The sequence below is a fragment of the Aspergillus flavus genome, chromosome 8 (genome assembly GCF_009017415.1).
Source record: "Aspergillus flavus chromosome 8, complete sequence".
Classification (NCBI taxonomy): domain Eukaryota; kingdom Fungi; phylum Ascomycota; class Eurotiomycetes; order Eurotiales; family Aspergillaceae; genus Aspergillus; species Aspergillus flavus.
The window spans coordinates 2,007,653-2,034,662 of record NC_092403.1 but is presented as its reverse complement, the minus strand read 5'-3'; the positions used below and the strand labels follow the sequence as shown (position 1 = coordinate 2,034,662).

General features: G+C 47.8%; 11 protein-coding genes and 2 non-coding genes across 13 annotated transcripts; 6 read left to right on the top strand and 7 right to left on the bottom strand.

Moving 5' to 3' along the window:
- Nucleotides 1-76: 76 nt before the first annotated feature.
- Nucleotides 77-842, bottom strand: F9C07_2110909 (uncharacterized protein; the record flags this gene model as incomplete). The annotated part of the gene is made up of 3 exons (XM_071509068.1): nt 77-367; nt 411-510; nt 604-842. 3 exons carry the CDS (start codon nt 840-842, stop codon nt 77-79), a joined length of 630 nt encoding a protein of 209 aa, XP_071367411.1.
- Nucleotides 843-1,233: 391 nt separating this feature from the next.
- On the top strand, nt 1,234-1,338 carry F9C07_t239. The gene has a single exon. It is a non-coding gene; the product is annotated as a tRNA-Met (tRNA).
- Nucleotides 1,339-1,898: 560 nt separating this feature from the next.
- Nucleotides 1,899-2,003, bottom strand: F9C07_t229. The gene has a single exon. It is a non-coding gene; the product is annotated as a tRNA-Met (tRNA).
- A 1,531-nt stretch (nt 2,004-3,534) lies between these two features.
- Nucleotides 3,535-8,173, top strand: F9C07_2076568 (glycosyl hydrolases family 32 C terminal-domain-containing protein; the record flags this gene model as incomplete). The annotated part of the gene is made up of 11 exons (XM_071508824.1): nt 3,535-3,608; nt 4,280-4,453; nt 4,511-4,743; nt 4,799-4,851; nt 4,910-5,196; nt 5,265-6,212; nt 6,349-6,408; nt 6,549-6,591; nt 6,685-7,719; nt 7,757-7,995; nt 8,053-8,173. The coding sequence occupies 11 exons, from the start codon at nt 3,535-3,537 to the stop codon at nt 8,171-8,173; spliced, it is 3,267 nt and encodes a 1,088-aa protein (XP_071367410.1).
- Nucleotides 8,174-8,383: 210 nt separating this feature from the next.
- Nucleotides 8,384-9,647, bottom strand: F9C07_2264185 (uncharacterized protein; the record flags this gene model as incomplete). The annotated part of the gene is made up of 3 exons (XM_071510177.1): nt 8,384-9,048; nt 9,095-9,165; nt 9,222-9,647. 3 exons carry the CDS (start codon nt 9,645-9,647, stop codon nt 8,892-8,894), a joined length of 654 nt encoding a protein of 217 aa, XP_071367409.1. The 3' UTR covers nt 8,384-8,891.
- Nucleotides 9,648-10,557: 910 nt separating this feature from the next.
- F9C07_13295 (uncharacterized protein) lies at nt 10,558-11,022 on the top strand (the record flags this gene model as incomplete). The annotated part of the gene is made up of 1 exon (XM_041287476.1): nt 10,558-11,022. One exon carries the CDS (start codon nt 10,558-10,560, stop codon nt 11,020-11,022), a length of 465 nt encoding a protein of 154 aa, XP_041151109.1.
- A 498-nt stretch (nt 11,023-11,520) lies between these two features.
- On the bottom strand, nt 11,521-14,100 carry F9C07_13296 (uncharacterized protein; the record flags this gene model as incomplete). Its single annotated transcript, XM_041287480.1, has 1 exon — nt 11,521-14,100. The coding sequence occupies one exon, from the start codon at nt 14,098-14,100 to the stop codon at nt 11,521-11,523; it is 2,580 nt and encodes an 859-aa protein (XP_041151110.1).
- A 186-nt stretch (nt 14,101-14,286) lies between these two features.
- F9C07_1947467 (origin recognition complex, subunit 3) lies at nt 14,287-16,882 on the top strand. Its single transcript, XM_071508519.1, has 8 exons — nt 14,287-14,391; nt 14,448-14,657; nt 14,721-14,794; nt 14,851-15,085; nt 15,139-15,278; nt 15,324-15,597; nt 15,647-15,768; nt 15,815-16,882. Exons 1-8 carry the CDS (start codon nt 14,338-14,340, stop codon nt 16,791-16,793), a joined length of 2,088 nt encoding a protein of 695 aa, XP_071367408.1. The 5' UTR covers nt 14,287-14,337; the 3' UTR covers nt 16,794-16,882.
- A 50-nt stretch (nt 16,883-16,932) lies between these two features.
- F9C07_13299 (uncharacterized protein) lies at nt 16,933-18,177 on the bottom strand (the record flags this gene model as incomplete). Its single annotated transcript, XM_041287481.2, has 5 exons — nt 16,933-17,594; nt 17,657-17,793; nt 17,849-17,909; nt 17,962-18,081; nt 18,135-18,177. 5 exons carry the CDS (start codon nt 18,175-18,177, stop codon nt 16,972-16,974), a joined length of 984 nt encoding a protein of 327 aa, XP_041151112.1. The 3' UTR covers nt 16,933-16,971.
- Nucleotides 18,178-18,307: 130 nt separating this feature from the next.
- F9C07_2287481 (nucleolar protein) lies at nt 18,308-23,618 on the top strand. Its single transcript, XM_041295254.2, has 3 exons — nt 18,308-18,662; nt 18,721-22,440; nt 22,494-23,618. Exons 1-2 carry the CDS (start codon nt 18,372-18,374, stop codon nt 21,169-21,171), a joined length of 2,742 nt encoding a protein of 913 aa, XP_041151113.1. The 5' UTR covers nt 18,308-18,371; the 3' UTR covers nt 21,172-22,440; nt 22,494-23,618.
- Nucleotides 21,406-23,125, bottom strand: F9C07_13301 (putative triacylglycerol lipase; the record flags this gene model as incomplete). Its single annotated transcript, XM_041295247.1, has 3 exons — nt 21,406-22,440; nt 22,494-22,844; nt 22,901-23,125. 3 exons carry the CDS (start codon nt 23,123-23,125, stop codon nt 21,406-21,408), a joined length of 1,611 nt encoding a protein of 536 aa, XP_041151114.1.
- F9C07_2287479 (uncharacterized protein) lies at nt 23,619-25,195 on the top strand. The gene is made up of 2 exons (XM_041295255.2): nt 23,619-24,070; nt 24,171-25,195. Exons 1-2 carry the CDS (start codon nt 23,942-23,944, stop codon nt 25,122-25,124), a joined length of 1,083 nt encoding a protein of 360 aa, XP_041151115.1. The 5' UTR covers nt 23,619-23,941; the 3' UTR covers nt 25,125-25,195.
- Nucleotides 25,196-25,493: 298 nt separating this feature from the next.
- Nucleotides 25,494-26,318, bottom strand: F9C07_13303 (uncharacterized protein; the record flags this gene model as incomplete). Its single annotated transcript, XM_071507972.1, has 1 exon — nt 25,494-26,318. The coding sequence occupies one exon, from the start codon at nt 26,316-26,318 to the stop codon at nt 25,494-25,496; it is 825 nt and encodes a 274-aa protein (XP_071367407.1).
- Between the last annotated feature and the right edge of the window lie 692 nt (nt 26,319-27,010).

The window sequence follows — 27,010 nt, the reverse complement described above, 5'->3', positions numbered from 1 at the left end:
CTTACCACTAGGGGATCGATGTATTCAACCTTCTCGGGGCTCTTGCCTCACTGTATCAGACTGATTAGTATCTATACTAGACCCCAGCCAGCGCTGTAGTACCTAGTATGTGCGGTCTAGGGGACAAACGGAACATCTCGTTATATATTACGCCGGGTTCACGGGACAATTCACCAACGGCCATGTCGCTCGGTGCTAGTCCAGATGCTGACTCAACACACAGCTTAATGACTTCGATACATCTACCGGGTGTAACTTGTTGCAAGTTAAAACTCAAATTGCCAACCCAATTATCCATTCTTACCAGGGATAATTTTGCTGACATACCGGCCAAGCTCAGCAGACCCAGGCGGAATGCATTCTCTATCTGCCGACTGACTTAAGGTATCTTTAGGGCGTTAGGGTCGAACCTTAAGGGGAGGCATGACGAGTGCGGTGATGTTGTCCCTGGTAGGGTGGTTGGTGTAGGGCACCATGGTATCGGCAATCTTTCGATTGGAGATGGTATAGCTTCAAAGGCTTTTCCTTGTCCTAACGTGTCAGGCTTCGTGTGGGCCTTCCAGCACTGCAATCTTAGTGTCTGGAAGGAGTTATCAGACTTACCTTGTTGGTGTGTTAGTTGCCACGCGGTGTCTGCCACTGTCAGTAATGAGTCTCGCTGCAGTTTTGGTCTCTGGGAGGGATTGACTTGTCGGTGTCTCCGCGTTGCTGTTTTTACCAAAGTCAAATACTGGGACAAATTGCCACCTTTTCCGAGCGCGTTTGACCTTGACGCTCGGTTCCGTAGTTCTTGTGTGATCCTTGTCGAGCTTCTTGTGTCTAGTAAAGGGGCAGTGCTGCATTTATTATCACCGGTGTATGATTTTGACTGGCAATTGATTGGTCACTCTGCTTGTGACAGCCTGTGTAGTCCAGGTGGCGAGAGTATATTTGGCGATGTACTATGAAGATACGCACCATACTACCACGGCAGATACCGGTGGGCCCAGAATATATATGTACGCAGGTAACACTGCACACGAGTTACTCATGGAGTGCTAAAGGAACAACTTCAGCAATAAGATAACCACGACTTAATCCATAAAGTCGTTCAAAGAATATCCACATAACTAACATAGAAGAGAAGAAGTATACAAGCAGAAGAAAATGAAATATATGGAGCTGTGCAAGGATTATAAGGTCACCCAATCTTAGGACTATGTAGCATAATATTACGACAGAATAATATATCAAGTTTCCATAGTCTAGTGGTTAGGACGGCGGTCTCATAGCAATATGACAATTCCTATCTAAAGGAGTTGCAATCCGCAAGCACGAGTTCGATTCTCGTTGGAAGCATTCTTTTTTGCTGTTTTCATTTTGCTTACACTGGGCCTATTTCTCCCGTTCCTTAAGGAGGGATCACCGCGAAGGCAGGCTGTGCGTATGTATCCATGAAGCCGAATCCACGGCCTACAAGCTTAGAAGAGGGATTGTTACCCTGTCGCCATCAAGCATTCAATCAGCTTGGGTAACCGGGGAACACCACGATACCAATGAGCGTACTTGAATGTTTTGATGGCTGAATACATATCTTCACCATGGCCGTCGACCGTGTGATGTTGGTCCGCGACAGCGGTCCTTAGTGTTGCCCTTCCTCCTACTTGGGTCTATTACAGGGTTTAGGAAGTGCAGTTCAGACTCTCGGGGTAGTAATATCACACACAATCTGTGATCAGCCGGTATATACCCTATACTTGTAGGCAAGGATCTGCACTGCGGGAGACTATTTGATAAAGCAGATAATACGTGAAGCTGGTTGATAGCACTGGTTGCAGGCTATTTGGATGAAGCATACAGAGTACGGATCTGCACATGGGAAAAAGATAAGAATGGTTTAAAAAGGGAGAAAAAGAAAGTGCTTCCAACGAGAATCGAACTCGTGCTTGCGGATTGCAACTCCTTTAGATAGGAATTGTCATATTGCTATGAGACCGCCGTCCTAACCACTAGACTATGGAAGCTTGGTTGAAGTCCAGCCCGAAAGCTTAGTCTTATGTGTCATAGCAATGCTAATGCCTCCAATTACCACATATCAATGAAATCACACATCACGTAGGCCAAGAAACCTGGTCTCTGTCTTTGGATACGCACTCAACTATGGTACCGTAGCATAAGAATATGCTGTAAGAAACTCTTTATTATGGGTAGTTAGGAACATGGATAGTAGTTTTTAAAGTAACTTGGTTATTGGTACTGTGCAGCAGTAGTGGTAAGGTTACCAGCGTTGCATGCACTTTCTGACACTGGAGAGTTACTGCATATCACAGTGGATGTGCTGTCTGAAACATATCGGTTCAGGGGCACGGAGAACTATTGATCATCCCGCACTAATACGTAGATAAGCTGAAGCTGTTAGCTTCTGAGGGTCATACCACGACAACAGTGTGAGGGGTAAGAGTATAGCCAGCTAGGTGTGTTGTCTGCTCAGCACTAGACGGCTGATCTGAGTATCCTTTGTGCGACTAGAGCGCCAGGGGAGTGGTATTCCTGAAAGCCATTTGTGATATTTCTTCGGTACCCGAATGTATCCCACTCTATCGAGTAGATAGATGTGACATCTTCCGTACGTGGGCGAGCTCTAAGATGAAACATTTGATCCGAAGCTTGTCTGGAATTGGCTTTTCTAGGCATGGAGGAAAGCTTAAGCCAGTTACGACAAGTAGTAGTTGTTGATCATAATTTCACCGTGCTCAGTGAGTCTAGCACCGTGGTTTCATACGATTAAATACTTCTAATGGTGGGCATATCCATTCCTTGATGAGGTCGTTGAAAAGTGGTCGACCCCTGTTTCAAAAGTACACATGCTCAAGTAAAAGCATGTTAGACACTTAGTATTAAAATCAAGATATTGTTTGAGGGTGATCTTGCCTCTCAACACGCGCAGAATTACCCTCAACGGACTGGCTATTCAGGTGAGATCTGCGGGATTATCAACCAGTCTAAAACTTCAGATGGGATGATCGACGCACTTTAGATATACTTGCCAGCCGAGCATATGTGGGGCTAGTTATAATCTGATCGACGACCTGATAACTATCATGTGTTTGCACTTTATGAAAAGTAAATTTTACATAATAGCACTGCTAGTGATGCTCATTCGATCGCCTATACTCCATGGTGGGCTGGGATATAGGCGATGGCTCCACGAGGAATGAAAGCGGAGACTGTCATTGAATGATATAAATCTTGTGAAAGGAAAGTGATCTGCGTGGATTATTGATGTGCTATCCAATACGAAAACGATGCCCACTTTTACTTCACTCATCCCCTACCAAGAACTGGTTTCGAGATGGAACTGAAGCGCTAGGTGCAATCCACCGCGGCCCTGGGCCCCACGCATTATGATTTCCCTCTTCTAATGGTAATGAGGTTCCTCATATTCACAATAGGATCGAACAGCCACTGGCATCTGAGTCTAGAGACCGAACAACGGGAGGGGGTACGTAGAAATATCATATAAAAGCAAGCCAGATGAAGGTTTTCGAACGGTGTATGTGCCTTCAGAAAGAGCTCTCCGAGTGCCAGTCATTACCGCTGTTGGTCTCTTGTCCAAAATGCATCTATATGTCATTACACTAGTTGCGTTCACGGGCCTTGTTCACTGTTGGGGAGGCCTCTCTGCTTCCAGTCTGGACGAATACTGTTTCTATTCCATCTACCAATCGCTATCAACCCTAACATGGTCTGGCCCCCACTCACAAAATGCTGCATGTAACAACACTGTGCAGGTAAGCTCCATCTATACATCCGTAAAGCTATACTGCTCGGATGAGGAACTGTCTGCCGGGGTAAACTTGTGGGAAAATTACTGCCAGGGGCTCTACAGTCCCTTGGACCTTGATGCGATGCCGAACAATACAACGAGTGCATACATAGCGGAGCTTCCGCATGTTGATCCTAGTCAATATCAAAAAATGATATTGACATCACCTGTATTACTGTCACGTTCATACTATCTTGTTGCCCTCCACAGTTATGTGAGACACATATTCTTGATTCGTTAATTGGTCAACACCACTGACTCTGTATCACAGCTAGCGAAAGATCAAGCATTACCGAAATCAACGCGGCTGAGTTGGAGTGTAATGGGCTACTGGGGCGGAATCTTGCTCACCGGCATACTGCATCGTTTATGGACTTTATCGCGGCATGTCCAAGGAGGAAGTGGTAGAGGAGATGTGGAGCGCAAGCGAGAACAACAGTTACCAGACAAAGCTGGAATACGGGATCGTCTTAGCTTTTATTGGAAGGCTTACATTGCCGTCCCTGCAGCTCTCGGATCGTACCATCAACGCCGGCTCCTGGGATGTAGCATCCCGAATCGCCCGGAGATTCTAGTTGTGGTCTGGTTTTGGATCATGTGTATTATCCTCAACTTTGGGTTTCATGACATCTTCATTCCGAATGTCACGTAAGGATAATGGCACTCTTACCCATGTGGTACTGTGTCGACTAACATGCTCATTAGGATGCCAACTATTTCGCGGCAGGCATGGAAGTACGTTGCTCAACGGACTAGCATGTTCGCATATGCCTGTTTGCCATGGGTGTGGTTATTCGCTGGACGGAACAATATCTTCATTTGGGCCACTGGTTGGAGCTTCAGCACTTTCAATGTCTTCCACCGGCACCTGAGTCGTCTCACAGCCATATTTGCCTTTGTACATGCGATATCATATACTGTTCTGGATACAATCTATGGTATGGACCTTGATCACTGTCTGTTGTAGCCATATAACTAACAAGGCTCACAAAGGACCTTACTACGAAGAAGGATTGCATGTTCTCTGGTTCAAGTTTGGTATTATTGTGAGTCTAAGCTAAACCACGTCAAATTCCTTCCGCTAATATATTAATTAATATTTAGGGTGCCACTATGATGGGGCTACTTTGCGGCCTCTCCATTCCCTACATTCGTACTAAATGTTATGAGTTATTTTTGGTTGGGCACATCCTATTTGCAGTGATCCTTCTTGTTGCGCTTTTCCAGTGCGTCCTTCTTTGCTCCCTCCCTGTCTATGACTTTGGCAGATGCGAGACCGGCTTACAAGATAAAACAGACATACTTCCGTTTTCGGAACTAAATATAACGCCTACCTCTGGCCAGTGGTTGCCATATGGTGCTGTGATCGGTTCTTGCGCCTCGTACGCCTCGTATATTGCAACATCCGCGTCTCTACCCCTGGGCATCTGCAAACAACTACAGCAATGGTAACGTATAGTGAAGAGGCTGATGTCGTCCGACTTGACGTCCAAGCAGATGGCTCAATCCGGCCTTTGCCAGGGCATTACTTCCATCTATATCAATTATTCAGTTGGCGTGGCTGGGAAAACCATCCTTTTACAGTCGGCGCCTACACAGCACCAAACCCAACGTCGCCATTAACGTCTTCATCTAATGCACAACAAGGACCCCACTATATGACTGGAGCCCTTAACGAGAAGAACCCATTCACTTCAACTCCTACAGAGGTATTTACACAGGGATCCCAATCTTCTACCACTGACCCTGCTCTTGGAAACCTTGTTTTCTGGATTCGTCCTTATAACGGTTGGACAAAGCGACTGAAAGACCAGTGTTTACGTTCATCATCCTCTGATGATAGTGCTGTGAACGGATATTATCAAACCTCTATTCCTATATCCTTGGAGGGTCCTTACGGTCATACACTTCCGTTGCATCACTACGGCACTGTGGTCATGATCGTTGGTGGGACCGGCATAGCAACAGCAGTACCTTACATTCATGATCACGTTTCCAGATTGTCGAAGGCAGGCTCTAGGGTATCTGACGATACAAAAACCCAGACTTCCAACCTTACTCTGGTCTGGGCATGCCGCGGCCATGTATTCATGCAGCAGCTTTGTGGTAGGGAACTTGCTGGTGCACTAGAAATCGAAGGATTTACTGGGCGCTTCCATTGTACGAAAGGCTGTAATAGCCACTGCGCTGCTGATAACAAGAATGGGGAATTGCGTATTGAGCGTGGACGCCCGAATATTGAGAATATCATCCATGGGGCCGCTACAGAAGCGCAGATTGCCAGGCACAAAATGGCGGTACTCACATGCGGGTCACCCCATATGTCAGATGAGGTTAGACGCAGTGTGCATCGTATACTGAAAAAGGGGTACGAAGGGATTGAGTATTTTGAGGAAGCATACTCATGGTGAGGCATATGTGTGGCTTAGTTGATTGTTTGTGGTTGTTGTACTTTATATGGATTGAGTCAATCAACAGAGAGATACGCTGGGCGTGTCGATCCATTCATTTGAAAGTCGGAAGTAGTTGCTTCACTCAGAAAGGCTTTCCTGGCCCTCGCATTCTTTCGTTGCCAAGTTGCACCTGTGCTATGGTAGAACGTTGTACCAACGAATTTTAGTGGTTGCAGAGACGGAATAGTTGTGGTATGGAAAGAACTCAATTAGGTCTCAAGATCACAATACCGTTGAATCCCTTATGATCGGAGGAAAGTCTGGCCAATGACTCTTTATGCTATGGATAGGAAGTTGACGCTGTCATTTGGTTGGTATGCGCCCTTGTTTCGAGTCAGAAAACCGACGAAGAAGCTAAAAGTTTAAAGAGGAGCTATCCAAGGAACAAAAGCCTTTATAGCCAATGGCTCAGTTATGCCATTGTAGGGGATCGATGTCACTGCCTTCCGTGACCCTTACGTTTTCCAGAATAAGGACCTAGATGACACTGTTGGCAGTAGCTCGGGCACTTGGTATGCTGCTATCTCGGGCGGTGTCCACGATGTCGGGCCCGGGGTGTTCCTCTATCGCAACCAGGGATCGGGTTATGAGGACTGGGAGTACCTTGGAAAATGGTGGAGTGAGCCTGTTAACTCGACCTGTGGCAACGGTGACTGGGCTAAGGCATGGGGCTACAATTTCGAAGTTGGGAATGTGTTCAGTCTCGACAAAGAAGGCTATAATGTCAACGGCGAGACTTTTATCACTCTCGGCGTGGAGGGTTCGTATGGCCCAATCACCGAATCTGTTACCTCGATGCATGGCATGCTGTGGGCGTCCGGTAATATCTTGAAACCGGACGGCGGAAATGTGACTTTTGAGCCTACCATGGCGGGTGTTCTTGACTGGGGAATATCCTCATATGCCGCGGCAGGAAAGGTCCTACCAGCGACGTCTCAGGCCTCCGAGAAGAGCGGTGCGCCTGATCGCTTTATCTCGTACGTGTGGCTGACTGGAGACGTCTTCGGAGGCGTGGCCGGATACCCAAGTGAGCAGCAGGGATGGCAAAATACGCTACTGCTCCCCCGTGAATTGCATAAACAGACTATTTCCAACGTGGTCGATAATGACCTTGCCTCGGAGACTGGCTCGTGGTGCGTAAAAGATAGCGAGAATAGCTGTCTCAAGCTTGAAACAATGGGAATCAAGATTGCGAGAGAGACATATAAGGCAATGACAAATAAAACGTCCTTCACCGAGCCGAAGCGCACGTTTTGCGAAGACGGTGCTGTTCCCTTCAAGCAGTCGCCCACCACCAAGTTCTTCGTTCTTAATGCCCAGCTCTCATTCCCCAAGTCCGCTCGTGACCCTGGAGTTCAAGCTGGTTTCAAGATTCTCTCTTCGGAGCTTGAGTCGACAACTATCTACTACCAATTCTCGAATGAATCTATCGTCATTGGCCGCAGTAACACAAGCGCAGCCGTCCAGACCACCACTGAAATTGAACACTACTACCGAGTCAGGGCGTCTGCGGTTGTTTGACATCAATAAGAATTGCAACAAGAGCGACGATGATGATAAACAAGAAGAGAGGAAGAAAAAGGATGCCTATAGAGAACATGGCAGAAACCGCCACAATGTCAAGCTTGCTGCAGAGGATGAGTCGCACATTGAGACTTTGGATCTCACTATTGTGGTTGACAACGCTGTTCTTGAAGTTTATGCTAACTCACGATTTGCCCTTTCTACCTGGGCTCGGTAAGTCCTGTCTGAATGTTTTTCAATTTACAAGAAACTTGCTAATGTCGAGTGCAGTACCTGGTATGCCAACTCAACCGAGATTAGCTTCTTCCATAATGGCGAGGGAGAAGTCACTTTCAGCGATATCAGTGTGTCCGATGGCTTGTACGATGCCTACCCTGATAGGGCCCGGTAAATAACGTAATGTTGGTCTATGTTAATGAGTGTATGATGGATGGGAATGTTATAGAGCTTGGGAAAGAATCATAGCTTAGCTGGAATAGCGAAGGTTTGGAGATTAGTTTGGGTAGAACTGTTGAATTAAGTTAACGATATCTTAACTTAGAGTACCGTTTATATTCCAGTGAGGAGGAACCTTAGCTATTGCCTTTTCCTGCTTACACAGAGATCTGTGTATGGCGTACTATTGAGTTATCCTGATCAACCTACACTGGAACTAACTGTTATTTCCCCCTCTACCATGGCCGTATTGGAATATAGAGACTTAACGCGTCTGCGATAGTTGACATTTTATGTCTCCGTAAATTGGGGGAGTCAACGAAATTTAATGGCCATCTGGAGCAGTATGTGTTGTTTGGACTGTGTGGTTGTTGTACCGAGCTACCTGTTGTAGGAGCGAGTTGGAATATGCACTTGTACAGTGAGTGCATTGTCTTGAAGTTCATTTGTGATTGCAACATCTACAGTGTCCTATTGCCTCTGCCGAACGTTCAGTCTGGTTCATTTCAAGAGCATCGGATTACATGTAGTAGCGCTGGGCCTGAAGTAATCAATGACTCCTACTTCTCAACATGCAGAAGACCGCCCTCTCTATACCCCGTTGAATGTACGCTTGCTGTGTACCTCACACATAGGCTAGTTAGGTACATAATATGTATGCATCGGGTCTGGATTTAATCCTGAGGTTTAGGCTTTCCCTTTGGTGGGCAATCTTCCGTCAGACACCAGTATTCTTCACCTTCCCCACGGCATTCATCGCCATATGCACAGTACCAATGACCACCACCGGCATTGTTGACGTTTGGCGCCTTCATGATGAGCCTAATCAACCTGGTCAGTGAAAGAACAACGGTGATAGAGCTCATCAATCACTCACGGTCCTGTGGGCTGGTTAGAACACACCGAGCTATACAGACGCCTATTGACGACTTGTACTGTGTACGCGGTCTGTCACGGTGTATTAGAATGGACGACTTGCAAGATCGAAATAGAGTACTACTCACATATGCCATATCGTACCAGAGACAGACCGTTGCATTGATATCTGCACTACAGGTCTTGGTCTCGCCCACGGTCCATGACTCTGTCACTGAGAAACCAGGAGCGAACCATCCGATATTCGCTCCGGCCGAGACAGTGTACCCAAATGTATGACTCGTGGAGAATCCAACTCCACAGCCCTTAGCACCTGGGCCATCTCGACACTCTCCTGTACTGGTCATTTGCCTGTGGAGATAATCCGTATGTGGGTTTCCATCCCCAACGAGCTCATAGCTGCAGTCCCCCATACAACACATAAACTGGTGGCCCATGAGCTGTCTCTCTTCCAATGGGTTGTTTGCGCCTGTTGTGTCATTCATGTAAATGACGTGTGCTAGGGACAGGCTAAGGCAGAGAAGGAAGGTGATTCTCAGGTATATTGCACACATTCTGACTTGCAATTCGTAAAAGCTCGGAAGGCTTGGATATCTTGCGTAAAGCACGGTTCAACATACAACAGTTCCTGACTTCCCTATATATACAAAACGTTCACCCCCATCCATGCTGTTACCCCTTAAACTTTATCCAAGTAGAATGCCAGTCTTCCCCTCATGAGCTATGTTAAGGAATCAACGAGAGGTGGACTAGTAAAGTGCATGTGCGGCAGAGACGAGAGATAGCGCGGGTTGTCAAAAACCATTGAAATTGCAGGCTTGCGGTCAGACCCATACCGATAAAGCTTGGAATGTAATATCTCCATTCGTGTAACCAATTCAAGAAAGAATCTAACAGATGCCGACGAGTGCCAGTAGTCTCATGAGAGTCAGACGATTAGTAGGGCACTTGCCCTACTGCATGTAGTTAGGTCAGGTACGACTTGAGCAAGACCAACTAGACAAAGACTACGCCCGACGAAAGTCTATGATACACTATGTGTAAATTTGGCTAATCAGATTTCATATCGCTATCGTATCTTTGTTTGATCTGGTCTTAGCCTTGCTATGCTATGCAACTCACTGGAGGCTGTTCAACGTCGGTTCCACCAGTGCTGGACTGTCAACAATCCCCCCCGCATGAAGAGAAACCAATTTGCTCGATGCATTTCTCTCTGATTGGGTAAGTAACCGCCTTAGAGCTTTGAACAAAGACCGTTTGCCTTTCCATGGTTTTGTTCTGTTTTGGCGGAGGGACAGAAGCAGCAAAACCATAACCCCCCAGGCATATAAGGTAGGAAACAAGATGACCCAGCATAGTTTGCGGAGGAAAGATATTCGAGCCATGTGAGATCTGCATGACCTTACTATTCTAGTTTCACCTGATTCTATCATCCATATCCAAGAGATCAAGGAAATCAGAAACATGTCTACAACAGAAAAACCGACGCCAACGACGGCAACAACAGAGCTGCCCGTGCAGACCCTGGAAAGCTTACACGGACCCGAACTGGACTCAAAAGATGTATGTTCTTATTACATTCGCGATCAACCGAACGAGCCAGAAGACTTGGACACACTGCGAACCTGCTGCAAGCCGAATGTCATCCATAGATACAACGAGCACCAATACTGGTGCGAAGTTCCTGAGCGTTACTTCCCTCCTACGCTCTACCTCAATGTGTCTAATAGAACGATCGAACAGTGGGTGGACGGCAATATGACCCAGTGTATCAGAGACGCTCATCCGAGCCATTATGCTGGATCCAGCACGTGTCACTTTGCCAGATACAATGTCCGCAATGAAGCCGCTTCCTTGATTGCGGCGTCCGCGCCCTTGTATCTTCTGCTGCTGGGTGGTCTGTGGTCTTTTAGGCTTCTGTTGCGGTAGGTGGTGCCCGGTTCGGAGAGGATCCATGGGTCTACACCTTGCGTGATCGAAGCCTTTGGGGTATCTAGAACGTCTGATAGAGGATTGAGTGTGTCTATGTGGTATCTCCCTCCTGGCAGTTGGCTCTGAGTTATGTAGGTACGATGGAGTCTGATTATATACCTAACTGTACGCTTCGGTTGTGATTTCTCAGCGAACAGAATGAATGGTGATTATGAAGTTCTAAAGATCACCACAACCGGCTTGGATGATAATTATAAAGGAGGCGCAAATTTATTATTAACCACTGAAGTTCAGAAACATAGGACGACCCAAGTGTCCAAGATAGCTCAAGAGAGGATGAATCTATTATAGTACACAAGAGCCATGATTATATACATAGCACCACCGCCTGAACGCCGATCCGTATGCTGCGTGGCAATCTTCTATTTCATAAAGCAATGCCGCTAAACACCATGATGTACTTTTCCCGATTTCCATAAAGAGACTGGTATAGACCTACAGTAAAAGGTCATTATCCTCCAACGACGATCCAAGATCGACCCCCAGGACATTCATCTCTTCTGCGGCGGACGCAATCTGATCTTCAACTCTGCTCGATTCAGTAGCAGCCCGGCCCATGATAATACGTAAAAGGTCAGTCATTATATCGAGCTGATACTGCTCCCGCTCCTGCGGCTCGAGAGTCTCGAGAGTAAGCCCGCGCGCCTGGAGTGCAGACACTTTGCGCTCGCTCAGGATCTCTACCAGCCTGTTGACATGAGAGATGTTCTCTTTGCTCTTAGGAGTCGTTGAAAGGCGACGGAGCCGGCGCTTGGGTGTGCCAGGCGGGACACCGGCCATCCGTGCAACTTGCAGGATTATGAGACGAGCGGTCACGTCGTCGGGGGAGAACCCGAATATTGATCTCAACGAGTAAAGCGCAATCAGTGTGCCAGGGAGGTCTTTAGAGAGACAAAAGCAACGAATTATTTGGTTATAGAGTTCTTTTGAGAACTCTTCTTGCGCAGCGGCTCGGCCTCGTGTAGGGAGATGAGAATGCCACTGCATCATCTCCGCATAAAGGCTGCGAGCAGACGGAAAGTCTGCAACAAACGTCGTGCGACCGCGATCATACTGAAGTTTGCCGCAGTCCCATAGGCAAGCAAAAGTTTCCAGATCCGGTTGGATCGATGCAGACATGGTTCGGAACTTGTCCCACAAAGATCCGATATCCTGTTTCCGGAGCTCGGCATATAGGATGTGGTTCATGAAATAGGAGTTTGGCTTGATCTGAGCATCGCCGAGGCATTTAACTAGGTATTTGATCATCCCATCGTCGCTTCTTCGGGTATAATGGAGGAGTAAAATGGAAAATGTTTCGATGTTCGCGGATGGGATCTCTCGTTGCATCCATTTGGGTATGCGAGGACTATCTGGATCGGGGCTTACGGTCAATTTCGGAGAGCTTCCTGTTGAATTGGTCCGCGCCCAAATACTGTCAATCCGCTGTTGAACCATAGACCACCCCAGTCGTTCGGCTTTCTCTCGCGCGTCGGGATTGCCATCGCGTAACCAAGCGGCTATCAATCCATTGAGGTGCTTTGAATCCGGCTTCACTCCTCGTTCGTACATCAACTCAATTACCAGTGCGGCAGAGTCAACTTCACCCATTCCAATGAGCTTCTTCATCCAGCTGGCATAGAAGAACCGGTTCTGGAACCTCCGAGGTAGGACCGTTAGCGTCGAAAGCGATACCTTGTTCACATCCTGTTCCGAAATACTCGATGCCTGAAGATGACCAACAAGACCGACGGCTGCTTTATAGAGTGAGGTCGAATCGTTTGCTGGGTCTTGCCCTGTCACCATCATATCTTTGAACACTGCGATAGCAAGATTCGGTCTACCGGCTTTCAGAAGACCAATGCTGATGTTATCGTAATCGTCCATAGTTAAGGTGTTCTCAAGAAAGCTTTTCAGTTGTAAATATAGAGCCCAGGCCTTGACCTCAGCTTCTTTGCCAGGCTGTCGCCCCCAAGCAGTAATGACTGGAAGGAGGATGCGAGGTTCGCGTGATTTGTCATTTGCTAGAAACGCGAGGGCGATGTCCTGTGCTCGCTGAGGGTCATTTTCAGCAGCAAAGAGTCGTACACCCAATTTCCAATATGCTTCAAGGTCTTGCTTATTTTGCGAAAGCCCCGTTTGATGTGCTTCCCACTGATCTAGCGCTTCCTTTGTTTTGCCAGTCTTTCGGAGCGACTCAATGTAAGAGAGGAGATGTGGCGTCGAGAGCGATTTTCCAACTGATATTGCGTCTTCAGCGAGTATTTGAATATGGCTTGTGCGGGAAGATCTTGTATAGTCCCCAACTTGAGCATGCCATAACAACGTCAGAGCTTCTTCGGGTATTGACTCTAGGAATTCTGGGATCATCTGTTTGCAACGACGGTACCATCTCCATAGTTCTGCCCCGAGTCGTTCGTTTGATCCATCGCTTGCGATTCGGGTCAGGCATTGGTTGAATTTCTCGATATAGGAATGGTGTTCCAGAGTCGTTACGGCAACCTCGTAGGGGCGCCGTACAGGCTTTTTTGGTGAGTTATCCTGCCCTGTCGAATGCCAGTTTTCCTCTTCTTTGGCCAAACCTTCGAATTCCTCTTTCAACATCTCATCCAGCTCATTATCAAAAACCTGTTCCAGGCCAATTTCGGGTTCATCCTTGCCATGCTCCGCCTCATATTTTCTCAGAGCTTCTAGTGCAATGGCTCTTTCCTTCTCGGGTAGCTCTCTGATGAACTGACTGTTGGGGCCGTAAGGACCTTCTTTCAGATCCTGCAGTTCCTTCTCAAGTCTAGCCAGCTCGCCCTCCACTTCCTCCCGATCAGCGTTTTCTTCGGCTTCTGGATTGACCTGCCTTCTCTTTTTGCTCCCACGAGTATCTTGCTCGTAAAACCGAACCTTGTCATTGGGGCCGCCATACTGGAAGGAGCGTAGCGCTACGACGGAGAATGTACGCAGCAAAGGAAGAGACGGAGCCGACGGTGTTCTGAGCGCCACATGCTGATACCACCGAGCTCCTCGAACAGCTTGGCGCAGCATGAAGTATAGACGGTTAGATCATCTGACAAAAGAACACTGGTGAACGAGAATTGCTGTGACAGTAACAAAAGTAGAAGTTTTGCGGAGAGTTACCGCATGAAGCTCCGCAGCGGAAAACCAATACCACCCGGTTTGGTTTAGCGTCAACGCGAGCTCCGCCGCGGTTTCAGTAAATCATTCTACATATTCATTCCTCCCCAGACGACAGAGCGCAGGCTGTCTCGAGGCTTATTTATTATGGACTTGGATACGGAAACACAAGGTGTAGCCAAGGATGGCTCAAACACTCAGGTACTGTCCTGCGCTTATGGCTCAAATCGGTCCCAAACTCACTAATGCTTTTGTAGGGTGTGTACATCTATCGACCTGTAACTTCCGCGAAAGCTCACGGAGAGCGGCCTTCGAAGCGACGAAAGGTGCAACCCGAGATTAAGGAACAGAAAAGTGAATCGCACCCCTTTGTTCCCTTACTGGACGGCGAAGAAAACGAGTCATCGGTCGAATTGAGGTACAATGCCTACCGGCTATTGTGGTCAACTCAGGAAACCAAGATCCAGGTTCGCAAACAATAGAAGCTTGCAAGTTCGCTGGTTATCGTATGTCGTGCTAACGGCAGGCAGGAGATTCTAGATGACGTGGATTCCGAAGTTCTTGAGAACGTTTTATCCTTCGTCAGGTCGACCTCGCATCTGACGTAGGTAGTTCGTTATTTGGACACGAAGGCGCTTCGAAATAACTAACCAACAATAGATATGACGGCTGCATCCCCACAGCATTGATAACAGTCGGATCCAATGTTTCATCGCTTGGCAGACTGTTATCCAAGCTCAATGACCAGTTAGCTGCGTCAGAGGAAGGCGGAGTGGTCATACTGGAGTCTGGTGATGCGCCAAATCTGAAGGCAACGCTGAAGAATATTATCCGAGCTGCCGTCACAAACACGGAAGGTAACAATGGGTATCAGAATTTCCTGACGGACCGAGAGGTGGGTTTACGCTGTCCAAACTCTATATGGGCGAGGTGCTAAGAAGACCGTAGGGACCCAGACTTCTTGGGTATGATCTCGATTTACTTGGAGATTATGTGAAAAGGAAAGGGATCAAAAAGCTGGTCGTAGCATTCCGTGACAGTGAAGCGTTTGATCCGAACATTCTAACTGATCTCCTGTCCCTCTTAAGGTAAGGCTCACGATCCTTACTAGTCTATTAAGTTAATTGTTCTAGTTCCTGGCTTGACCGGATACCATTTACCTTATTGTTTGGTATCTCAACATCTGTTGAACTCTTCGAAGGAAGGCTTCCTCGGTCAAGCGTAGCCCTTCTTAGAGGTAGATACTTTGAGATTCACGGAGCAAGTAATTGCGTTGATCGCATGTATGAGCGGTTACAAGCAGACCAAAACGGACGATTCTGGCTAGGACGCAATATTACAGGGGTTTTGTTTGAGAAATCGAATGACTATTTCCAAACACCGGAGGCCTTCAGTCGGACAGTTAAGGTATTTACCATATTACGCGTACTGAACCGATCAATTCTAATGGGGATAGTATGCGTATATGACACACTTCTTTGCCAATCCATTGGCAATGCTCCTATCAGAAGAGATTTCCGTCAATAGGCAACAGGGGAAGGTTTGCGAAGCAATTAGAAACCTCCCATCTTTCCGAAGGTGATCTATTACCTCAACTTAGCCTTTTCTTAACTAACCCTACCAGATTTTGCGAGCATCTACTTGATGACGATTCTACTGAACAAGTGCGCAGCCTGTTGGAAAACGACGAGTTTCTGTTTCAGCAAAGCTTAAAGTACATAGAAATCGGACAGCAACGGATGAGAAGTATATTCCATGTCGTCAAGACGGTCTATCTATGCCTTAAGAGCATGGATATAAGAAAAAAGCTTACGATACCGGATTTGTCGATTCGTGCACTATCCGGAGATTTGCAAGATTCAACTTACATGGATGACCTTCTTAAGGGCCTGAAAACGTTGGATTCCTCAAAGCTGAAGGAAGTCCTGGCGTTTATGCCTCAAGACCTGACTGACTGTCCGGATTTCCAAGAAATAAAGAAAGACTTCGAAGCTCTTGTGCAGACATACCAGGGTACGGAGCCGCTCCGGAGTGAGTATGACAGCCATAATTCCATTGTGGCGGCAACTGTGGTCCAACAGCGGGTGAAGCTCAGTAAGAGCAAAGCCAGATTACCCCAGCAAAATATTGAGTATACCAAGGTAATCGATCGCGTTTATGCTCTGTCAGAAAAGTATTTTGTGGAAACATTGGTGAGACCACAAGATTTGTTCTTGCATGAAGCCTTTCTTCTTGATATGAAAAATCCCTTGAAGGAGATCTTCTCCCCTAGGCCACGTTTCGCGATCGAACGTGCCTTAGCCAATCCTTTCGACTACCTAATGTCAATGTCGGATAGGACGGAGGCCAGGATTTCCGCGCGACAGCCAGCCACTGCTATCCTATATCAGCTGTATCTCGAGTCCGGGGCACTGGTGAACGTTTACGACCTTTGGCAAGCTTTTTATGCGGTGTTTGAGAGTGAACAAGGTGACGCTTGCGATGAACGGATGACTATGACATTGTTCTATCGGGCGGTATCAGAACTCAAGGCGCTTGGTATGCTTAAAAGCAGTCGGAAGAAGGTGGATCACGCTTCCAAATCAGCATGGATTGGACTATGAATACCATCCTAATTGTACATTTAAGAACATTAATGAAACACGCTATGTAATATCAGGACAAAAGGGTATCATAAAGCAAAAGGAACCAATCGCTACAATAATCACATAGAGTAGCCATCGAGTAGATGAAGTCCATTCCTCTCACGATGGAGAAAATATAAAGGAAACCCGTCGTGAATCATTCGGAGATAGGCAGTTGAATGATATCGTCGTGACCAAGTGGTCGTCCCCCATCACTCAACACCATAGCCTCTCTCCTTCGTCTCCTCACAGCCTGCTCCTCAGCACTCCGTTCCCGCAAGCGCCTCCCCGGGACTCGACCTGAGCCTGCAGTATCATCGCCATCTACCATCCATATGTCACTGTCGTCATCATCCTGGTCGTTTTCTTCAATCATGCTACCCATCAGACCATATTTGCGTAATTGCTTCGTGCCATCTGAATGAGAAGAGAGTGTGCTAAATATTGAACTCATAAGAGTATCATCAGACCACCAGGTCTTCATGAGTATCACTACATCTTGCCGGCGCGACGGCTCCGAAAGCGCGCAGGGAAACGGATATTTTGACAGCCAACGACTGACGATACCAGCCTCCAGAGCTGCGGGCACATTTTCTGGAAGAACCAGATTCAGTATACCAAGCGCCTTCTTCTCCCCGAGAGGTCTAGTTTTAGGTAAAATGGGTGATACTGTGGTGGAGGTCTCTTCGGTATGTTCGTTGAGGAAATTGCAGAGACAGTCGACAAGAGCGTTGTATGTAAGCGGATCTTTCAGTCTAGCACATACGGAAGTCCGAGAAACTAAATCGTAGCAGTCAGCATCAACTTGAGATATCACGAAGCTGAATATGCAAGATCCGTACGTGAGCGATTAGATACTAAAAAGTACATCGCACTAAGGGCTTTGCTTCGTCTCTCTGTGTCTGTGCTAGCAAGGTCCCTCAGAAGCAAATCTCGCGTTTCTCCCTTTGTAGATCTTTCAGCGATGATACGCAAAGCACTATAAAGTACATTAGTGTCTATAGTGCGGACTGTGTACACTGGAGCTGCCATACGCTGCCCGGAGGTCGTAACTTGTGCTCTCAGAGAGCTTGAGTAATGTGTCCAGTTTGAGGGCTGTTGGTCAATTAGCCACTGGATAAACCACTTCCAAAAAGATGTAACCAACCATCCTCCGTGCCTTCACTGATCATCTTATCTTCCTTCTCGACATGCTTAATCTCCGTCAGATCTCGCACTCGGCGGAGGTCCGTGACTATGCCGCGAACAGCGAAGAAAAGAGAAACACCTATGAGTTCAGCGGCCCATTCACTTGCCATAATCAAATCGTGAGAACCTTACCTAGGCATAGCCATAGCAGCCTATCGTTCATATGAGAGGGCATGGTTCGGTATGAGAACAAGAACGATCTATACTCATGGTATTGTAGAAAAGCGGAGAGTAATGACGATCTAAAGACAAACCGGCAGAATTCAGCACATAAAAGCGGTGAGTATAACTTTTTTTCGGACATACTGCCGCCGCCAAAAATTTCGAAGGAGAAACAGAACGCTTTTGCGTCAACTTCAGCACGCAGATATGCCGCCGTCGCAGTTGAAGCAGCTCAAGGCCTCTCTCCGTGAGAGTGGAGTTCTGGGGCCACAGCAATCGAAAAAGCAAAAACGCCAGAATGCGAAGAGTGGCGCAGCGGCGCAAAATCGGGTCCAGCGCAATGCCGCTTTGCAGTCAATTCGAGACCGGTTCAATCCGTTCGAAATCAAAGCGGGGGGCACACGAACAAAATTTGATGTGACAACTCGAGATGGAAATTCAGGCACAGCTGCTTCGCGTGCGCGACCTGGTGTTACCAAGTCACTGGGAGAAGAAAAAGTAAGTTTCATCGCAGCTTTATGTTTCACATTATTTAATAACGGTTCTACTCATACAGAGACGTCAAACGCTATTACGAGAAATGGAGAAGAGAAACAAGGTCGGTGGTATATTAGATCGCCGATTCGGTGAAGATGATCCGACTATGACGCCTGAAGAGAGAGCCGCCGAACGTTATGCCAGAGCAAGTCAGCGCAAGATGCGGAAGGAATCAATGTTCAATCTGGAAGGGGATGATGAGGAAGAAGAGTTCCAACTCACACACAAAGGCCAGTCTTTGAACGATATCGACCAAGACGATTTTCAAGAGGGTGACTTGGGCGGGCTGGAAGATGATGCCTCGGATACCGAAGCAGCCCGGAAAAGGAAACGAGTTTTCTTTGATGATGGCGAGATGGATGGGCCAGAGGATCTAGAAGACGGGGAAGAACATCCTGAACGAAAGAAATCTAAACACGAAGTTATGAAGGAGGTCATTGCCAAGTCGAAACTTCACAAGTATGAGCGGCAAAAAGCTAAGGAGGACGATGACGATCTCCGTGAAGAACTCGACAAAGGACTTCCTGATCTTTTCGAAATGCTAAGAGGAGTGAAGCCACCGCCAAAGCCAGAACCTCCGAAGAGTGATCTGGCATCTATGAACCCAGATCGCGCTGCTCTTATGGAGGGCATAGCTAAAGGAGATACCGAAAAGGAGTATGACCAGCGCCTAAAGCAACTAACGTTCGATAAGCGATCCAAGCCAACGGACCGCACAAAGACAGAGGAGGAGAAGGCCGCGGAGGAAGCAGAGCGGCTGAAGGCTCTAGAAGAAGAGCGAGTTCGGAGAATGCGCGGCGAGGAAGTAGGCGAGTCGGAAGAGGAAGACGAAGAAGAAGAGGTGGAGGAGGAAGGAAGTGAGATGTCTGAAGACGAATCCATCCCAGATGACGCGAAGGCTTTTGGGTTGCAACAGTCTTCTGGTCAGATCAGTACCCGCCCTGAGCTTAGCGTCGAAGACGAGGATGATTTTATAATCGATGATGATCTTGTCGAGACGAGATCAGATGTTAGCTTATCAATTGGTGACAGTGATGAGGAGGTATTATCTGCAGAGGAGTCTGAAGAGGAAATGGAAGAGGACGAAGAAGACGAGCTTATCAACGGCTTTACTCTCCCTACCGATAACACCGGAGAAGCCCCTGCTGCAGCTGATGCACCAGAAGCTAATGAAGGGTTGGCTTATACATACCCTTGCCCGAAGAATCATGAAGAGTTCCTCCAGGTCATTCAAGATGTGCCCATGGCGGACCTTCCGGTGGTCGTTCAGAGAATCCGAGCTCTGCACCATCATCGTCTGCACCCGGACAATAAGAAGAAGCTTGGCCAATTTTCCCGCATCCTTATCCAGCATGTCGCCTACATGGCCGAACAGCCTGAGCATCCTCCTTTTGCCATTCTTGAGAACATCTTCCGTCACGTACACTCTCTAGCAAAGAGCCACCCCGAGAGCGTCTCTCAGGAGTTCAGGGCTCGTCTACGTGAAATCGCAGCAGACCGGCCACTTAGTCTCCGGCCCAGTGACCTAGTCATTCTAACCGGAATTGCCACTACCTTCCCAACCTCTGATCACTTCCACGCCGTCGCAACGCCGGCACACCTGTGCCTTTCGCGGTACCTAGGTCAGGGTGCCGTGAACACTCTCGCAGATTTCGCAACAGGTGCATATGCCGCAAGCCTGGTTCTCCAATACCAATTAGTTTCCAAGCGCTACATGCCCGAATTGATCAACTACGTCCTCAACGCCCTGTGTAACCTTGCCCCGGAGGAGCCAAAGAGCAGCCTCGGCCTCTTCCCGTCTCGTAGTCCGGAGGAATCTCTACGACTGAAGATCTCCAAGTCGCTGAAGTCGAGGAAACTTCAATTCTGGGACATTACTGGCCCGGACAGCCCGAAGGCCCAAGAAGAGCTCAAACTTTCCCTCATAAACACATTCATCTCTCTCCTCAGCACCGCCTCCGATATGTGGTCAGACATATCAGCCTTCCTTGAGATCTTCGATCAAGCTCAGAAAGTTCTCCGCTTCCTGAACCGATCCTGCAAGGGTAAGATTCCCTCCGTCGTTCAAGATACCCTGCAGTCGACCCTCGATAAACTCGATGGCCACACCTCGAAAGCCCGCCTTACTCGCCGCCCGCTTCTACTCCATGATCACCGCCCGCTGGCTATTAAAACCGCTATTCCCAAATTCGAGGATACTTTCAACCCGGACAAGCACTACGACCCCAACCGCGAGCGTGCGGAAGCCAACCGGCTCAAGGCCGAGTACAAGCGCGAGCGCAAGGGCGCCATGCGGGAACTACGCAAGGATGCCAACTTCATTGCGCGCGAGAAGCTGCGCGAAAAGAAGGAGCGCGATGCCGAGTACGAGAAGAAATACAAACGACTTGTGGCCGAAGTACAGAACCAGGAGGGCAGAGAGGCCAATGCTTACGAGAGGGAGAGGAGGTTGCGCCAGGGCAAGCGGTAAACATGTCGCTAGTCATGACATTCTGGTTGGTTTTGGTTGGGTTTCAGGTATCATTATCATTATGTTGGTGCTTAGACTTTGCATGCCGAACATGTGTATATACTCTTTATTATTTATTTGTCAAGGCTGCCGAACAAAAGAACTCTTTCCGTTATGTCAAATATATCCCAATTGCCTATGTTGGTTACAAGAGTTATGTAGATTGAGTAGCAGTCAAGATAGGTACAGTTGGTATTACTGCTGAAGCTCTGGTCCGATGCTGATCAAATATTCACATCGTTCCCTCTGATCCACCGGTACTTCCTCCATCCTGGTTTCGTTTGTTCTGATGAAGATGCGCTGATACCCTTCATTACCCCAAGTAGACCATTGTGGACTCCCAGGGTAACGATGAGGATTTGGATCAAATGTCTTGATGAAGCTTGTCCAGTAACCTTGCATAACGGGTATAATTGGCGCATTGGTAGTGAAGTAAGATGAGGGCGGTTCTCCTGTGACATAATTTGGGCCCCAAATAGCGTTGATTTCCACTGTATGATCTACACCGAGGCCAGATTCTTTCAAGTCTGGGTCTTGTACGGCGTAGTGATAGTTCCAACTGTTGATCCCGGCCCTGGCGTAGATAGACGACAGGTCAATACCGGGGCAGATATACCGCATCTCACCATATGCATTGCTTGCAGGTCTCCAATAAGGCCCAGCGTCGGGAAATTGGCGCGTCTGGTTCTCATGGAGGTACCAGGCGTTGATTGCAGCAAATTGCTCCAATTTAATGGTTGGGAATTGATTCTGGATGAACGTATCTGCTTCCCCAACGTTGGAAACATTCTTGGGAACAAATATGGTGCCTTCATTCGTGTCGTCCCCGAATATCACAGGAACCTTGATAAAACGGCCCTGGTGGAACAGACGGTACGTATAATCGGAAACAAGATCACCGTCAACCACTGGTCCGTATAGATATAGGGGCGCCTGTTGTGCATGAGGCAAGGGTGTGTTGATGTTTCCACGCTGAAGGATCTCCGCGTCCAGACCACGCAAGCATTCCAGCGTGTCGGCATCACTTGCACAGCCAGTGCGGATGACTAGGTTGTTGTATGCAAATTGACTTTGTTTTAAACTAAGCATGGTAGCAAAGCTTTGCGACTCCGCAGCAGCAGCGTGAAAGAGACCATCGTCCCTTCCACCATAAGCTGAGAGAAGAAGGGTGATGGAGGCGCCTCCTGCGCTAGCACCACCTACAACCACATGTTTGGGGTTGCCGCCAAACTTTGGAGGATTCGTTAGCATTGTCATGTTGCTGCCAGTATCTAAGCTCTAACCTTGTGTATATGTTTCTGAACCCACTCTAAGACTTTGATTTGGTCCTTTAGGCCGTTGTTCACACTTCCGTCTTGTAGAATCTCTCTCCCTGAGAGAAATCCATACGGGCCAACACGATAATTGAAAGTAACCACAACGATTCCCATACCAGACGCTTGTATCAAGCCGGTACCATTATAATTCGGATTCGAATTCTGATTGAAGCCCCCGCCCTGGATCCAAACGAATACCGGCAGCAACTTTGAATGGTTACCAGCTCTATAAGGGGAATACACATCTAGAAACAGGCAGTCCTCCGATGTATCTTCGGGAATCGGATATTCGCTAGTGGGAATACACGTAGGGCCGTGCTTAAGAGAGAGCATCAGCTCTCGTGCGGTATGTAATACCGGATAAGCAATCCTACCTCAAATGCATTCTGGATTCCAGCTACCACGCTTGGATTCTGTGGGGCAGAGAAGCGTAATGGTCCTGTAGGAGGAGCGGCATATCGAATTCCCAGCCATTGTACTAAACCGTTCGAGAGCGCTTTGCCCCTATACCGAGCGTACTCAAGGTCTACCACCACTTCTTGAGCAGCCGCTAAGCAGAACAATAGGAAGAATTGGGCAAATGTAATGTATCGTGCCATTCCGAAAGCATTTGCAACTCTACCCCGTGCCCACTTCTGATATGTGAATAGGGAGCCTAAATCCAGGAAACACAGTTACTGGTAGGCTCTGCCTGTCTTTTTAACATTCCCGCTGCAAGCCCTTAGCTAGCCTGACGGCTTACCGGCCAGTGATCACCACCGTATGGCACACATGAGAGCTAGCATGCTCTCCAACTATACACTAAATGAGACAACTGATCAATACCAAGGACGCCAGTGGCCAGAGTTACAGAAAAAGGTTCAGTAGCCGACTCGAGCCATCGTTAGGCAAAAATTGGCCATCAATGGTGTCACCGCGCGTACCGACTTTAATCGGCAATGCCTAGGGAGTAGGAGGGGAAATGAGCTGGTTGACCCCATTTATTGGACACCTTGTGGAGAGCTGATTGGGTGGACAGTGCTTGACGCTAAAGCATCGACGTTTAGAGGCAATGCTCCGAATCAGTTCAATTAAGAATAGATATAGCCGAGTGATACTACACAAGGTGTATTCCTGGGTACTCTTCATTATGGGGCCGGAATGAGAAAATAGACCAATCAGATATTAAATGGAGAACAAACTTCCTCCGCATTGAACAAACCGCAATCTATTTTCTTCCCCGCAATTGAAAACCCAAAGGATTCAACCAACAAGAAGACTACCTGGTTTACTCGGACATTCTCCGCTTGAAGAAAACATTGCCGTGCCGGGCTTATACATGATCTAATCTTCGAGCTAACTCCCGCATCGTTTGTCTCTCATCCGTATTTCCGGGTCTACTTCTGTGTCCGTTTCGCGTCGCGTCTTCGCCGGGAATGGCCCCTCATCAGAACCCCGCACCTGATGTAGGGGACGAAGAGGAGGATGATTACATGTCTATGGTGATTGAGGAGCCGCAGCAGAAAGAAACGTTTACCCAGAAAAAACGCCGACAACAGAGAGAGGTAGGTAGCATGTGCTGATGCCCATACATCCCTTATTCTCTGTTTCCCTCATATCTCCAGGGCGCGCATATGTACTGATATATTCCTCTTCTCTACCCAGGCCGAAGCTCGAGCTAAAGTCCCATCCAAAGCAGAACGTGCAGCCCAGGAAGCCGAACGTCGTGATGCCGCCTTAGCCACCAGCACGCTTAACCCCTCCAACAAGGGATTCCAAATGATGGCCAAATTGGGGTTCAAGCCAGGACAAGCATTAGGTAAATCCCAAGGTGAGAGAGTATCAAATCAAAAATCCGATAGCAAAATCGGCGGCCGAGCAGAGCCACTCAATTTGGTGTTCAAGGAGGACCGGGGTGGTATTGGTCTGGACACTGAAAAAAAACGCAAGTTCCGGGAAGAGGCTGAAGAGGCAGTGAAGAAAGTAAAGCAGGAAGAGGGTGATTACCGTGATCGCGTCCGCATTGAGCGGGAGACGCGACGTACAGAAGCTCAATTTCACGCTGCGCAGAAGGTTGCCGAACGACTGGATGCGGAGGCAGAGACAGGAGATGGGAAGACCGTCCAAACGAAGCGTGGAAAGACCCCGACTGAACATGAAGAAGAGGAATCTGAAGATACGACCAGTGGATCAAATAACCCGCAGCCGAAGGTCAAGGTCAAACCGACCTCGCAAGTCAACATCCTATATCGCGGGCTCGTCCGTGAGCGGGAGGAGAAAGAACGTTCCATCCAGGCTCGGCATCTATTGCAAACGTCCCTGCCATCGTCATTCTTCCCCAACCCGCGGTTACCAGGGTATGACGACGACCCGACGCTGGAACGGGAGGATAAAGTGGCGCTCGACAACAAACCTGACATCTCAACTATCCTTGAGCAGGAGCTTGACGAAGAAGACCCAGAACTGGACGAGTTTAATGCACTCGAGCCGAGCGAGCGACTGGCCCGGATAGTGCAGTATCTGCGCGAGACACACCATTACTGCTTTTGGTGTAAATTTCGCTATGAGACCGGAGAAATGGAGGGATGTCCAGGTGTGACCGAGGAGGATCATGATTAATGACTTACCTGTATCATATAATACTTAAAAAAATCACATCCAATGTTACTTCATATGCTTATATATAGATGTTAGAAAGGGAATGTCAAATCAAAATTAATCTATACTGTATACGCGAACTCCTAGTAACTATACATTGACCTAAAACACGGCCCCCCGTGACCGTATGTACAATAAATAACGGCGAAATACCTGCAAAGATTCCTTAACGTATCATAGCATGAACAGATAGCAAGCCCTGGCAACGAGAGAACAACGAAATTGGACTATAAATTATCACCCCGAAAGTATGTATAAGAAATTAAACCATAAAACCTATGCCCATATCCTGGACAGAGATCCGAGCAACGATCAGTGAGGAGTGAGCAGCTACTCGTGGGAAGGTATCGTTTTCATCAGCTGCGCCAGGGAGCGATTCGGGCATTTCTGTAGCGTCTGATAACAACTGGCGCAAATGCGCAGGCAACAGAAAACGCATCGGTGTCGAACTTTTCGATCATACTTCTGGCAGGTCATACATGGAAGAGGATGCCAGAGGTTGTTGGCAGTGGGCATTGACCGATGTTCCTGATAGCAGGCATAGTGTAATTGATTTAGAGGTGCGGCGATGGGCTCGTAGTCTGGTGGTGTCCATGGTCCATTACTCTCTTCGCTCGAAACCGGTTCGACAGATGCACTGGTACCATCCACTCCTGGCTCTGGCTCTGGCTCGGGAATAAAGCTCTCTAGCGGGTCCTCAATCGGCTGAATGTGTTCCTGATAGTGGATAGGGTAATGATCTTCACTGGACGGAGGAGTTACTTGTTGTACGGGAGCTGGAGCAGGAACCAGAGCAGGAACCGGAGCCGGCGGCTCCTCCCGCTTGGGAACTGGAACTCGAGGAAATTTGGGAAGCGGGCGGTCTTCATATTTAGGGGTAGGATTGATGTGATGGTACGGCGACTGGTTTGACAATGAGTCGGCTGGGGCAGAGGGGAATGGGGGAGGAGAAGGCAGCGGGTTGGGCGGCAGGTCCTTCTCTTGCGAGTGAAGAAATCGGCCCGGTGCCGAGTCCATTCGTGCTGGTATCACGACTTCATCGGAACTTGAATCTCTCCGTGGTGGTGATTCGGCGTTTTTCTTTCTGGATTTTATTGCAGAAAGTGATGGCATTCGGAGACCGCGTGAACGGCTTTCCTTGTCGAGAATAGCCATGATTATTGTTCTTCTTCTTCTTTTTTTTTTCTTTCTTTTCTTTCTTTTCTTTTCTTTCTCTCTTTGCTTATTTATCACCTTCCTCTGTACCTTCTTCTGATCGCTTCGTGGATTGCAATGGTAAGAACGGACGGGAAAACACCAATGCCGGCTGACGTCGGTGTGTATCAGCGCAATTCACTCCGTAATTGATAACAAAGAGACTGCGCGATTGGTATCAGCGGAAGAGTATGAGTACTCGGCAAGCCTGCGACTTACTGAGATCAGACGATGCAGATAATGTACACAGTGGTAATGAATACAAGGAAGGAAAATTAGAGGAGGAACACAGAGAGGGAAAAGAAAAACACTTTGATTAATCTGGGTCGAGTTAGGAACAAACCAGAGACCAAGCTGAACCGTGGAATGGATCCATCGATTTACTGGATCGAACTACCTTTTAGTTCGGATGATAGTCCGTTACAGTCTTGAACCAAAGGAAAAATAAAATAACATAAAATACAGGGATTTCAAGATAGCGCCGTTATTACATGACGAGTCTACCGATAGTGACCCTTTATGGCTCTATGAATCTTTGGTTCCAGTAGTCATTCGTTGATAAGTAGATTATCAGGGTCATGGTGGATGGGAAAGTATAGATTACTGGTGAAGGAATTACGGCGAAGATCGATTGGATATCAGATACGGAGTGC

Coding starts and splice junctions, on each gene's coding strand:
- F9C07_2287481 (XM_041295254.2), top strand. CDS start 18,372: ATGCCGCCGTCGCAGTTGAAGCAGCTCAAGGCCTCTCTCCGTGAGAGT. Junction 18,663..18,720: donor AGTCACTGGGAGAAGAAAAA/GTAAGTTTCATC, acceptor CTACTCATACAG/AGACGTCAAACGCTATTACG.
- F9C07_2287479 (XM_041295255.2), top strand. CDS start 23,942: ATGGCCCCTCATCAGAACCCCGCACCTGATGTAGGGGACGAAGAGGAG. Junction 24,071..24,170: donor AACGCCGACAACAGAGAGAG/GTAGGTAGCATG, acceptor TTCTCTACCCAG/GCCGAAGCTCGAGCTAAAGT.
- F9C07_1947467 (XM_071508519.1), top strand. CDS start 14,338: ATGGACTTGGATACGGAAACACAAGGTGTAGCCAAGGATGGCTCAAAC. Junction 14,392..14,447: donor AGGATGGCTCAAACACTCAG/GTACTGTCCTGC, acceptor ATGCTTTTGTAG/GGTGTGTACATCTATCGACC. Junction 15,769..15,814: donor AACCTCCCATCTTTCCGAAG/GTGATCTATTAC, acceptor TAACCCTACCAG/ATTTTGCGAGCATCTACTTG.